General features: G+C 56.1%; 1 protein-coding gene across 1 annotated transcript in view; it reads left to right on the top strand.

Moving 5' to 3' along the window:
- The first annotated feature begins 87 nt into the window (after positions 1-87).
- Positions 88-12,820, top strand: part of STK10 (serine/threonine kinase 10) — a 93,332-nt gene continuing 80,599 nt past the window's right edge. Inside the window, exon 1 of the mRNA XM_066273281.1 lies at positions 88-541. Within this exon, the coding sequence (XP_066129378.1) occupies positions 386-541 (156 nt within the window). The 5' untranslated portion in view covers positions 88-385. The remainder of the gene's footprint in view (positions 542-12,820) is intronic.

Genomic DNA, 12,820 nt, shown 5'->3' with positions numbered 1-12,820 from the left:
CGCAGCCAATTAGGGGGTCTACGGCGCCGCCGGGGAGCGGCAGGTGGAGCCGGGCCGGTGGGCGGGCGCAGGCGGGGTCCCAGACCGCGTTCCGGGGCTCCCAGGCAGGGTGTGGGCCACGGCGCTAGCGGGCCGGGCACGCGGTAGGCGTTCCCCGAGACAGGACCGGACGGGGGCGGGGTCCGCGGTCGCCGGAGCGGTTCCGGGTGCGCCCGCGGCAGGCAGCCCCGGGCGCACTTGACCGGGTCGGACTGCGGGGAAGGGCGGGTCTGGGGAGGACCCCCGAGCGCCGCAGCGTCCTCCAGCCCCTCCTCCGCGACCGCGGGAGCCGCAGCCCGAGCCCCAGCAGGCGCCACCTCGCCGCCCGGCTCGCGCGCCCCCAGCCATGGCTTTTGCCAATTTCCGCCGCATCCTGCGCCTGTCTACCTTCGAGAAGAGAAAGTCCCGTGAATATGAGCACGTCCGGCGGGACCTGGACCCCAATGAAGTGTGGGAGATCGTGGGCGAGTTGGGCGACGGCGCCTTCGGCAAGGTTTACAAGGTGAGGGCGCTGGGGGTGGGTGGCTCCGGTCAGCCCGATCCACGGCTCCGGAGGGCGCAGAGGGGCTGCCCGGCCCTATACTCGGGGTTGGGGGCTCCTGTTCTGGGGACCCTTGTTCTGGGGACTCAGCCCGGCTGAGTCTGCGCGCTGGGCGCTCCTCTGGACACGGCTTCTGCTCCCCAGCTCCATTTCTGAGCACTTCCTGTGCGTCTGGCACTGCGCTGGGTGCCGCAAGGGGAGACAGAGGGGCGCTTATAGGACCCTAATTAGCATCCGTGAGGGCCGCCCGTGGCACCCGCGGTATGACCGTGATGCTCCGCAGACTTTTTAAGGAGCGCCCTCACACAAGGTGTGAGAATGCGCAAGACGGTGCGGCAGCGAGCCGGCGGCTTCTGGAAGGCTTAGGACCGGTGGAGTTGGGTCACACCTGAAGCTGATCCAGAGACTGGAAAAGGCGGGGGCAGGGGTGGGGGGTGGGAAGGAGAGGGTTGCCTTGCGGGCTCCTATTTGATTCCGTGCCTGAGTCACAGCTGGGGACTCTCCCAGCCCGCAGTCACCTTTCCCCAGCAGGAACTCAGGGCAGAGGGCTTTTTGTGGAAGGGTGGTTGGCATAGAGCTGAGTAATTCTAGATATGCTTGCAGCAGGACATTGTTTGGTTCTTGCTTCTGTGAATCAATTCCGAGTTGTAGTGTAGACCCACACGCTGAGGGCTTGACTCCACCCTTTTCCCGGTCTCCTCTTCTCCAGGAAAACCTGGAGAGAATCCTTCAGGGCAGGCACCTCTTTCCCAAGCCACGAGCACCCTCCTTGGGGCTCCTATAGCTTGTCGACCACTCTGACCCCAAGATTGCCCTTTTCGGAGGCTGGACCTCTCAGAACGGGCTTCTCTTCCCACCCCGCCCATGTCCCCCTCAGGACTTGATCATTTTGCCTTGAAAGTGGCCGAGAGTCCCGTTACCCAAGCGCCCTGCCTGGAAGGGTGGTGTTAGCACCACCTGGGAGCCCGTTGGAACGGCAGGTCCCACTCTAGACCTCCTGAGTCAGAGTCTTGTAGCACGATCCCCAGGTAATAGTTTAAGCACGTTCAAGTTTGACAAGCCTCGCTCTGGAGGCACTTTTGAGGCCAACTAGGCCCATCTGGGTGCCTGTTCTGTTACCTTCCCCTGCCCCCTGTGAGCTGGCACTTCCTGTTCCAGGGTGGAACCCCCACTGGAGCAAAGGTTCTCTGTTTGCAGAGGCAGGCCTCCGTGCCAGTCACACCCGGGGCTCTCAGGCTGCCTTGCTTTGCTGCCCTTCTCTGCCAGAGGGTTCTGCACACATTCGGGGCCATGGGCACCTTCTCTAGCAGGCACGTCTTTTCCTTTCCCTTCTTGAGCTTCACCTTCCTCCTAGCGGGACCAGGACAGTGAGCCTTGTGGCTCCCCCTGGACACCCTGCCATTGTCCTTGCCTTCCCTGGATAGAGCCTGTGCTTTCTAATGTACTCTGACCCCCAGGAGGGCAGCCGGACCCTCAGGCAGCTCACCACACCCTTCCCTTTCTCCAGAAGGCTCAGTTGGTGTTTTCAGCGCATGCCATTGGCTGTCCAGCATGTAGTGTTCTCTGTTAGGGGATGGCTTTCAATTGTGTTCTCATCCCTCTCCCCCAGTGTAGTTAGTACCCTGGCTTCGTGTCCTGGTTCATCTTCTTTCAAACCTAAATGCAGAACTTTTTGCTTTTATGCTGGTCAGATTTCCCCTGGTCGGTTTCAGTTGTCATTTCCTCCTGCTTGGGTGGTATAAAACTCCCCTGCTACTCTGAAGTTTTCATGCAAAGAAGCTCATCTGTTCGCAAGTTATGTTGTCTCATCCTGGCCCTTCAGAGCCGGGTGGACCCTTTTCAGAGTGGGTCTAGTTCTCCACGCTGTGAACTGGCTGCACCACAGCCCCCTCCCCTCTACCTCCCAACCCATGATCTGCTCATCATTAAGAGCAGGGAAAGCTAAGACCAAGAGATCTGTGTGATGGCTGATACGCCTGGACAGTTTATTATGTTACCTCTCTGACCTCAGTGTGTGACTTTCTTGATCTAGCCCAACCTTGTGCTGTGTATGGGGATGAATAGGACCCAGAGAGAGGAAGGGACTAGAACCCAAGGCTCCAGACTTTAGTTTAACACTTCCCTTAGTTGCCAGCTAAGGAGGATGCACTTTGGATCAGAGGTCCCTGTCACCCAGGCCTCCAGCCCTGGAAACATGCTGCTTATTGAGGCCCTGAGAGTTGAAGTTGAAGCAGGTGTTGGTTTCCTAAAGACTCCTGAGGGGCCGTAACTCCTTCCCACTCCATGGTTTCCTGGCGTGGCCTCCAGGGCGGCACAGGGTAGAGGTGCCGATCAGGTTTATGGCTGAGACCAGAACTAGCGTTTTGACGTGGTACGTGGGGAACCCGTTGGCTGTGAGCTGGGAGAGTGAAGGCCAGCACCATTTTTCTGTCTGTGTTAAAACCAGCAGGTCCCGGCAGCCTCATGGGACGCCTTTCCGGGGGACTCTCCCAGGTTGTTGGGTGCTGGTCAGGAGAGGACTGTGACTGTAGCTCTCCTGATGAGGGGCTTGCCCAGGCTCAAGGCCTAAGCACCAGCAGTCTGGAGATCTGAAGCTCCTGCTTCCTCTTCTCCCTGCTGAGCCATCCCTTGGCCTCAGAAGTAAAAAAAGAAGTGGGTAGGGTTGATTTTTGAGCCAATTCAAGCTCCTTCTTACCTAATCCTGTGCAGTTGCCAATTAATTTCCAAAGAAAATAAATTTCTAGTTCATTACTTGATACAAAGTAAAGGTCACAAGCTACCTAGTTTCGAAATTCTTGCCTTGCATACTAATCCTTCCTCTGAAGACAAGGTTGAAAGGGGAGGAAGTGTTTGTTACCTTGTTGAGGAAGAAAAGCCACCATCAGTGGGGTGTGCACGCTGTCATAGCAGCGGGTTAAACAGTAACACACTTACGTGAACACAGAGCGCGCCCACATGAAGTTGGGTTAGCAGGCCGAGGTGATTTTTCTGCTTCTTGAACATTGCTTGGGCTCTGGCTGGGTAGCTCAGCTGGTTAGAGCTCCGTCCTGATACACCAAGGTTACTGGTTCTCTCCCTGGTCAGGGCCCAGACTAAGAATCAACCAATAAGTGCATAAATAAATGGATCGACAGATTCTTGCTTCTCTCTCTCCCTTCCTCTCTCTATAAAACATAAATAACTAAATAGCTTGGGTTTTGATCTCATGTTGTCTTTAAGCTTTTAAAAGCTTTACAAGTTTGCAAAATTTGGGGTATACTACAATATATTTTAAATGAAAAAGCAAACAATCGCTCTAACACTCATCAACTGCTGTCAACATGTTGATGTATTTCCTTCCTGACCTTACAGATTTTTATGGTGAAAGCAATTTTTTTTTAAAGGCAGGGTTGTAATCAACCATATCTACGGTGTTGCCTGCTGTCTTCCATTCCGAATGCCGCTTCCTGTATTATTCTAAATGCTCACACATAACTTCCGGGATGGCTCAGCACCTCTTGATACTCATCTTATTAGATATTTAAGTAGTTGCTCTCTCTCACCTTTCTACTGGTGAGAAGTTAAAATGGATTCGGTGCTGATCCTGGACCAGGCGTGGTGCCAAGTACTTCCTGTGATACAGCCACCTCTGTGGTAACACGAACTTGAACTTGGTTCCTGTGAACCTTGAGCTGAGCAAGGGCGCGCAGTCAGAAGGCCTTTTTAGGAAAATAGGGCTAAGGACCCAACACTCAGAAACTTCATCAGGAGTGCAGTTTTGTTTTTTTTTATAAATAAATTTTTATTAATTTTAATGGGGTGACATCAATAAATCAGGGTACATATATTCAAAGAAAACATGTCCAGGTTATCTTGTCATTCATGTTGCACACCCATCACTCAAAGTCAGATTGTCCTCCGTCACCTATCCAGTTTTCTTTGTGTCCCTCCCCCTCCCCTTCTCCCTCCTCCCCCCCACCAACCACCACACTCTTGTCCATGTCTCTTAGTCTCGTTTTTATGTCCCACCAATGTATGGAATCATGCAGTTCTTGTTTTTTTCTGAATTACTTAGTTCACTCCGTATAATGTTATCAAGATCCCACATTTTGTTGTAAACGATCCGATGTCATCATTTCTTATGGCTGAGTAGCATACCTTAGTGTATATGTGCCACATCTTCTCTATCCAGTCTTCTATTTTTTTATTTTTATTTTTATTTTTTTTATTTTTTCATTTTTCTGAAGCTGGAAACGGGGAGAGACAGTCAGACAGACTCCCGCATGCGCCCGACCGGGATCCACCCGGCACGCCCACCATGGGGCAATGCTCTGCCCACCAGGGGGCGATGCTCTGCCCATCCTGGGCGTTGCCATGTTGCGACCAGAGCCACTTTAGCGCCTGAGGCAGAGGCCACAGAGCCATCCCCAGCACCCGGGCCATCTTTGCTCCAGTGGAGCCTTGGCTGCGGGAGGGGAAGAGAGGGACAGAGAGGAAGGCGCGGCGGAGGGGTGGAGAAGCAAATGGGCGCTTCTCCTGTGTGCCCTGGCCGGGAATCGAACCCGGGTCCTCCGCACGCTAGGCCGACGCTCTACTGCTGAGCCAACCGGCCAGGGCTATTTTTTTTTATTTTTTTAGGAGCGCAGTTTTTTAGAACAAGATACAAACCTAAGAGAAGCAGTGGTCCAGTTTTAGACCCGATTTGCCGATAAGAAGTATAAAAACATTACAATCACTAGGGTGCCGTAACTGGGGGAAAAAGGCCTGCAGGGTGCGTATGGTGGGGGGCCTGGGGGCGGGTTGCAGGGGAGGAAGGAGGGATGTCTGAAGTCAGGCTGGACCTCGGCCCAGATGTGGGTGGGTGTGGCCCAGCGTGGCGAGCAGATGCTGGAGGTGTGCGCCTGCGCGTTCTGTGCGTCCTTTGCCGCTTGGTGAAGTTTTCTGCGTCCAGCTTGTGTTTCTGGAAGATAAAACTGCGCCTTCGCAAGTGCGAATATAGCCGTTTGGTGAAGTTGTTCCCTAATGCACCGGCGGTGTTGAGACGGAACTGGTGTTTGCAGAGTGAGTGGTACAGCCAAGTTGGCTGTACATCGATGAACAACGATAGCCCTCCCATGGGGACCTCAGGTGCCCTCCGGCTCAGAGAGCCATTGTTAGTTAACCCACATCCTTCAAGTGCCACATCCTGCCGGGCTGTCCCGGTTCAGACAAAGCAGAAGTGGAGTGAGGTAGGAGCCCTCCCTGCCGGGCCTTTTCCCTCCACCTCCTCTCCTGCCCAGCAGCTTTAAAGCCCGGTTTCCGTCCGTCCAGTGTGCCCCCTCCCCCTCCGGAAGGAGATCCGGCCCCAGGCAGTAACCTTGTTTCCGCTCAGCCTAGTGTTTTTAAGCACAAGTCCGTGCTATTGTGAGTAGGTTCCTGGCTGGGTCCTAAAATGTAGGTGGCCTGAGCTTCCTGGGAATGTCGCCCGCCTAGGGGGTCAGCTTGAGAGTCCAGGAGGGTGTGAATCAGGCGACTCCCCGAGGGCCCCCTGTCCTGAGGTTCCTCCGAGCTTGAGGGAAATCCCCAGGGCGGCTTCCAGGAAACAGCCCTGGAGAGCCACTACCAGGCCCAGCTGAGTGCAGTGGAGCAGGGGGTTAAGGGAAGAAATTTGGGGCTCAGTAGGGACCTGGGTTTCAATCCCCCAAGCAAGTGACCTCTCCCTCAGAGCTTCAGGCTCTTGAATGTAAATGGAGGTGATAATTGGGAGGATTAGGGAGGGTTGAGAGGAGTTTAGGACCACCTGACCGGCCCCTGGGAAGTGGGCAGGAAAGGAAGGTAGTTTATGATGATGTACTTGGTATCATTCAGAGGGGGTCCTGGCCGGTCCCTGCTGTTTCCCTGGGGACGCAGCACAAAGATGACTGTTGACAGCTTGTTTCTTTTACCAGGCCTTCCCCACGTTGGCGCTATTTGGGGCAGGTAATCCTTCATTCTGGGGGCCGTCCTGCACAATGTAGGATGTTAAGCAGCATCCTTACCTCTACCCACTAGAAGTACCACCAGTGCCAGCACCCCCTGACCCATGACAATCAGAAATGTCTCCAGACATCACCACGTGTCCCCTGGAGGGCAAAATCACCCCAGTTGTGCGCCACTGCTTCACACAAACGAAGGAGCCTCGATTCGGTTCGGCAAGCCATGCTGGCTCACCTCGGTGTGTCCAGTCGCTGGGTGTTCAATCACAGACTCGGGCCTTGCAGCCAGGCATACCAGGGTTCGAATCCCGGCCGTCCCTCTCAGCGGCTGTGTGATGTCAGGCGGGTAGCTTGTCTCCGAGCTTCAGCTTCCCCGTGGGTACGGTGGGGCTGAGACTGCTGCCCACCCCACAGAGCTGCTGGGAGCGTTCAACAAGCAGCTCACACCAAGGCTACAGCAGTCGGTCCGTTGGAGGTGCTGCGGATGGGCCAGTGGCCTTCCTGCTGCTCTCAGTGCCATGTGGGGGACAGGAAGGTCAAGTTCGGCTGGGATGAGAGAGTGTGTTGGGACAGAGAGGCTTGCACGAGCAGGGAAGACTTCTACTTGGCAGGATGGGTGAGATGGTGACGGAAAGCTGGAGAGAGGCCGGACAGCGAGGCCTGAGGTTGCCAACAGGCGGCCCTGGAGCCTGGTGTGACTCCCCTGCGGCTGAACCAAGTTTGAAGTGACTGCCTGCGTTTTGACATTCGGGATTCCACACAAATGCTCAGGTTTCTTTCTGTCTTCTTGGGGAAGGTCAGATGAGCCGGCACCCCTGGCCTGCACGGCTGCGGACCACGTCGGCAGGAGCTGGGGAGCGGCCGTCTGAGCCAGCGCCATCCAGAGGAAATGGAACACAAGCCACCTGTGCTAGTGGACACTTTCCAGTGGCCTCGTTCAAACTAGGAAAGAAACAGGAGAAGTGAATTTTCTTGAATAGTTTAGTTAACCCAGTGTACCTCAAGTATTATCATGTTAGCGTATAATCACTATAGAATGCTTCAGGCTTTGAAATTGGTGTGTGTTTTAGCTCACCGTCCATCTCAGTCCGGACAAGCCCCCGGTCTGGGGCTCAGAAGGGGCGGGTGGCTACTGTACTGGGCAGTGCAGATCTGATCTCTCCTGGTCACTCCCACTTTGTGCCCTCCCCCTACCTAGCCCACTCTACAAGTTTCTGTTGCCCCGCAAGCCCGGTGGTCAGTGGGTGTGGAAACGGGGCTCAGCCTGGAAGGCTGGCCAGGCAGGGCCAGATCTAGAACAATATTTGAGGGCCGAGTCTAGAGAGCCTTGAATGCCAAGCTCAGGTTTTAAGATGTGACCGTTTTAAAGCTCAGCTAATGGCCTGCTTGCCCCAAACCCTTGGGCCTGACCAGGTCAGCCTCCCGTAGTGTTAGAGAGGGGCGCTCTCTGGGTGATCCCCAGAGGGGAGAGAGGTTTGCCCAGATAATTGGGGGATGCCAGAGCCAGGTTTCCTAGCTGTCTGAGGCCACCGATGAGTGAAGGCTGGGGCAGAGTGGCCATGTCCTGGTGGCTGAGGCAGGCAGGGGTGGTGGGAAAGGCCAGAGCTGAGGTTGGGTTCCAAGTCAGAGCCCAGGGAGGGGAGTGACTGATGAAAGGCAACCGGCCTGAGGATGAGATGCGGAATGTGGGTAGGAGTCATGGAAGATTCTAGAGAGGGAGGCGGGGTACTCAGGAGGAGGAAGGGAAGCAGAGAAGGTGAGACGGGAAGGGGAGCGCAGGTTGGTCAGGGCCAGAGATGGCACAGGAACGGGGTGAGGGCTGGGTGGTAAGACCTGGCTCTGTCTCTTGTGGGCTCTGTGGTCCTGAGAGAATGACTGAGCTGTGACTCAGTTTCTCTATCTGTGAAATGGCTGTAGGAATGGTGCTACCTCGCTGGGTTGTTGGAGGATGAAATGACTGAGGCAAACCACTTGGCCCAGGACGTTGGAAGGGCTCATGTAAGTGTTAGTCATTAGACTTATTAATTGAGCACCTGCTGTGTGCCAGGCACTGTGAGTCCCAAGGTGAATGAGGTAAATGAATAGGCAGTTGACTTTTGCTCCATTCTTATCTGTCCAGTGTTTATCTTATACTAGCCCCGTGAAAGGCGGGTTAATATCCTCACTTCACCTCCGATGAAGCCCAGAGAGGTACAGTGACTTGCTAAGGGTCACACAGCTGTTCTGTGGCAAGGGTGGGACTTGAACCCAGATCTCTAGCCAGGAGCCTGGGCCCTTTCTTTTTTTTTCAGATTTTGTTTATTGATTTTAGAGAGTGGGGGAGGAGCAGGAAGCATCAACTCATAGTAGTTATTTCTTGTATGTGCCTTTACCTGGGCACGCCTGGGGCTCGAATTGGTGACCTTAGCACTTCAGGTTGACGCTTTGCCCGCTGCAGGCAGGACCTTTTCTATTTTATACTGTACAGGAGGTGGGGGAAGACAAAGGGGCGTATTGGGAGGATGGGATCCTAGGTCGCTCCAGTGAGGTGTCCCCCCGCAGCCTTGGTGTTTCTGCGCACAGGAATGTGTCCTCTCTTCCCAGGCCTCTCCAGCTGCAGCTGGGCTGAGCCCCCGAGGGTGCTGGTGGCCTCTCCTGCAGAGGAAGTGGTGGCTGCGTGGGCAGGGCAGCAGAGGAAGTGACAGGGGACGGGTGGGGGTCAGGGTGGGGAAGCTGGGTGCTCCTGGGGCCCTGGAGGGCGTCTGAGGTGCTGCCTGCTGCCAGCACAGGGGGGACCTACCCGAAGCAGCCTCCTCCTCCCCCCTCTCCCCTCCACTGCACGCCCCTCCCACTTCCTCCATCTCTCCTCTCTCTTCTCCTTTCTCTCTGCGGTCCCCTTTGCTACATTTCTTTTTTTTCTTCCCTCCTCCTTAGTTTACGTAATTTCTTTTTACTTACAAGTCCTATCACAGCCAGAATTCAGGCTATGCCGGTGACTAAAGTGTTAACGCTAAGCGGCCTCTGTCCGGTGAGGAGGGGCAGGGGGTCCCCTGTCTTCTACCTGCAGCTCTCTTCCTGTGACTGTGCCCTGGGGTTCCTTTTCATCCTCTGGGTCTCAACGCAAATGTCCCCCCCTCAGAGAGGCCTGCCCTGACACACACACGCACGCGTGCACACACACACACACACACACACAGTTACCCATCTCCTGGATAATGGGCCTGCTCCTGGTAGATGCCTGGCTAGTCTCTCTGCCCAATGAATGAACCACGGAATAAGTGCCAGGCCCAGCTTCCTCCCCGTCCAGGGGGCCTGGTGCTGTGGTGATGAGTAAGGTCAGTTGTGAGCCTTTCTCCTGGCTTCACCGCCTACTTCCTGTGTGGCCTCGGGGAAGTTGCCTGACCTCTCTGAGCCTCAGCATCTTGATCTGTAAAACGCAGCCCCAAATAATGTTACCCTCAGGGAATTTGTAAAGATTGAGTCATGGAGCCAGACCTTGATGAGGCGTCCAGCACAGAAGGTGGACAAGTGACCGTGACTGTCGTTGTCTACATGGTTGTGATGATGATGGTTTCTGTGGACTGGATTGCCCGGCTTCCTGCGGAGTGATGGAGGGGTGTCCCCAGGAGGCCGCTCCTGGATGCTGGGGTGTCGGCTTCCTGCGGAGCAGCGGGCATCTCGCCTCCCGCTGGGATTCTGGGAAGATGAAGGCTCCAGCCCAGCCCTTGACAAGTTCACTGCCAGGGGAGGGCTGTCTCCGCGCTGTGCCCGCCCCGTGGATGGTCAGTGCAGGGTAGCCGAGGCTACTCTGGGGGCCGGAAGAGCCGTGTTCGTGCCCTGGAGGGAGACGCCATCTCTGGGGCCTCGCGTTCCTCCCCCCCGCCTTCCTGGAAAGTTCCTGCCTGACTTATCTGGCAGCCCGGCCCGGTTCTTGGCCCTCTGAGGCAGTCCCCACCGTCAAAGCTGGCTTTGTCACGCCGAGGCAGTGACCGTCACAGCTGGCGGTGTCCCTGGTAGTCCCGAGACTCTTTCTGCCTTGGGCTCGCCTCTCGGTGGGCTGTGCTTCCGCATGGGGGGGGGGGGGTCCGAGCTCTTTCTCAAGCCTTCGTCCCGGGCACCCTCACCACTCTACCCCCACTTTGGGGTGACAGCAGACCCATCGCTGGGGCCGAGGAGAGGTGACTGCTGTGCCCCGTGAATGAGGGACCTGGGCCAGTGCCCCCTCTGATCGGCCTGCAGGACCGGCTGCCGTGCCCAGCAGGGAGCCCCTCTGCAGACCTGTGAGCACCCACACCTCCCGCAAGAGCCGGCCTCGGAGGCCCTGACTTGTAGGAGATCCTCATCCTGCCAGTGCCGGCATGGCCACTGTCTTGGCCGCATGACCTAGGCCAAGAGACGCCACCCCTCTAGAGGGGTCTCGGTTTCCTTTGCTACAAAATTGAGATAACAGATTTGCTTTCTCAAGCGGGACATAGTGGTCTTTACACCTGCGATCTTACGAGGCCCCGGGCCCAGGGACACATGGCCAGGATGCGGCTGAAGCAGCCGGTGAACACCTGAATGATGCCCAGTGTTAGCAGGGGGACAGAGGGGACCGACCCGCTTGTATGATCAATGTCAGTGTAACGTGGCCCAGCCATTTGGAGGGCCGTCTGGCCACAGGTCATTCAAGTCCCGGGCTTCTGGGTGCAGTACCGTGGGACCGGTGTGGAGGGAGGGGCCTGACAGTGGGGGGCTGGCCAGCTCCGTGGTGGGCACTCCGGCCAGGGGGACAGTCTGCAGCTGCTCCAGATCTCTCTGTGGAAGATCTGGATGATCCGAGGGGCTTTTCGTAACATCTGCCAAATAAAAGGGGAAAGCGCTAAGTCAGCGTGGACAGTTCCACCCCGATTTGTAGAGGATGGGGAACCGCACCGACGCGCCCGGCCCTGTTCTGGCCATCGCCCGCGGGTTAACCCAGTGAGGGCTTGCAGGAGTCCTCAAAGCAGGAACTGCCGGCATCTTTATTATACCGGGGGGCAGAGAGGTCACGGAGGTCCCCTGGGGTCACGTGGCTGGGAAGCCTGGGGCTGGCTGGCCCGACACACAGGTTTGGGTCCTCGGGACTACTGGGAGGAGGAGCTCCAGGATGCTGAAGGGACTCGGGCTGGTTTTTCTTCTTTGTACTCTTCTATTTGGAAGGTTCTTTTAATGAGTACATGATGTTTTATAGAACAATAAAAAAATAAATAAAAGAAAACAGGACCAGAAGTACTGCCGCTGGGAAACCCTGAGTAACCTTCGTCTCTTGAGGTTTGGGACTGCCCAGAAAGCAGGGCTGCGGGGTCCACGGCCCCCCAAGGTGGTGGTGGAGGTTGGGGCCATGAAGCCCGAAGGTGCCTGGGTGGCGCGCAGAGCGGGGGCAGCAGGGGAGGCCTGGGAGCCGAGCTTCCTTCTCTCCCACCTCTCCCTCCTCTCCCTCCTCTTCGCCCTTGACCCTGGATGGCCCCCCGCAGGGATGACTCAGCACCAGTCCTCTGGCCCAGGGAGTGTGGGGAAGGTGGGAGCCCCTCTCACCTTCCTTATCAGGGATCGGCGGGCTCGGGTTCCTCAGCGCTTTTGAAGAGCTGAGATCTGCCGGCTCCTACGTCCCTGGCCAAGTTGGCTGGGTAGCCCGGCTCTTCGGCCAAGACCAGGATGCGGTATCTCTGGGGCGGGTCCTGTGTGGGTTTTGGTTTTTCTTCGCTGGCCCCGGGAGGATTTTGAGGCTCGGCGTTTCCCTGCCGTGCCAGGATGGCTCGCCAAGCTTCTCCTCCCTCCCGAGGGAGCGAGGGTCGTTACTGTTATTACGGGCCTGTCTTTGGAGGCCGTGTCACTCCTCTGCTTTTGTATCTCATACTCTTGGTCATCCTGAAGCGTCGCTTGTTCTGAAGCTCTGCCGTCTCTTGTGTGTCGCCGAGCTGAAACTTGGCCCTGGCGGTCATTGATCAGGATGGCGTCTCTCCACTCGCAGGCTTGTTAACTGTGTATGTCCTGGCCCCGTCAGAGCCTTCTGCTTCTTCAAGAGAAAGAAGGCCCATCTGCCTGACCTGTGGTGGCACAGTGGATAAAGCGTCGACCTGGAAATGCTGAGGTTGCCGGTTCAAAACCCTGGGCTTGCCTGATCAAGGCACATATGGGAATTGATGCTTCCAGCTCCTCCCCCCTTCTCTCTCTGTCTCTCCCTCTCCTCTCTAAAGATGAATAAATTAAAAAAAAAAAAAAGAAGGCCCATCTTCCAGAATCAGAGAACCGCTCGACATTCAGGAGTCTAAATGTATTGAGGGAGAAATGGACTTCTTGTCACTTT

This window comes from Saccopteryx bilineata, chromosome 4 (assembly GCF_036850765.1).
Source record: "Saccopteryx bilineata isolate mSacBil1 chromosome 4, mSacBil1_pri_phased_curated, whole genome shotgun sequence".
Classification (NCBI taxonomy): Eukaryota; Metazoa; Chordata; class Mammalia; order Chiroptera; family Emballonuridae; genus Saccopteryx; species Saccopteryx bilineata.
Note: the sequence above shows the minus strand (reverse complement) of the source record. Positions and strands in the feature narration are given on the sequence as shown.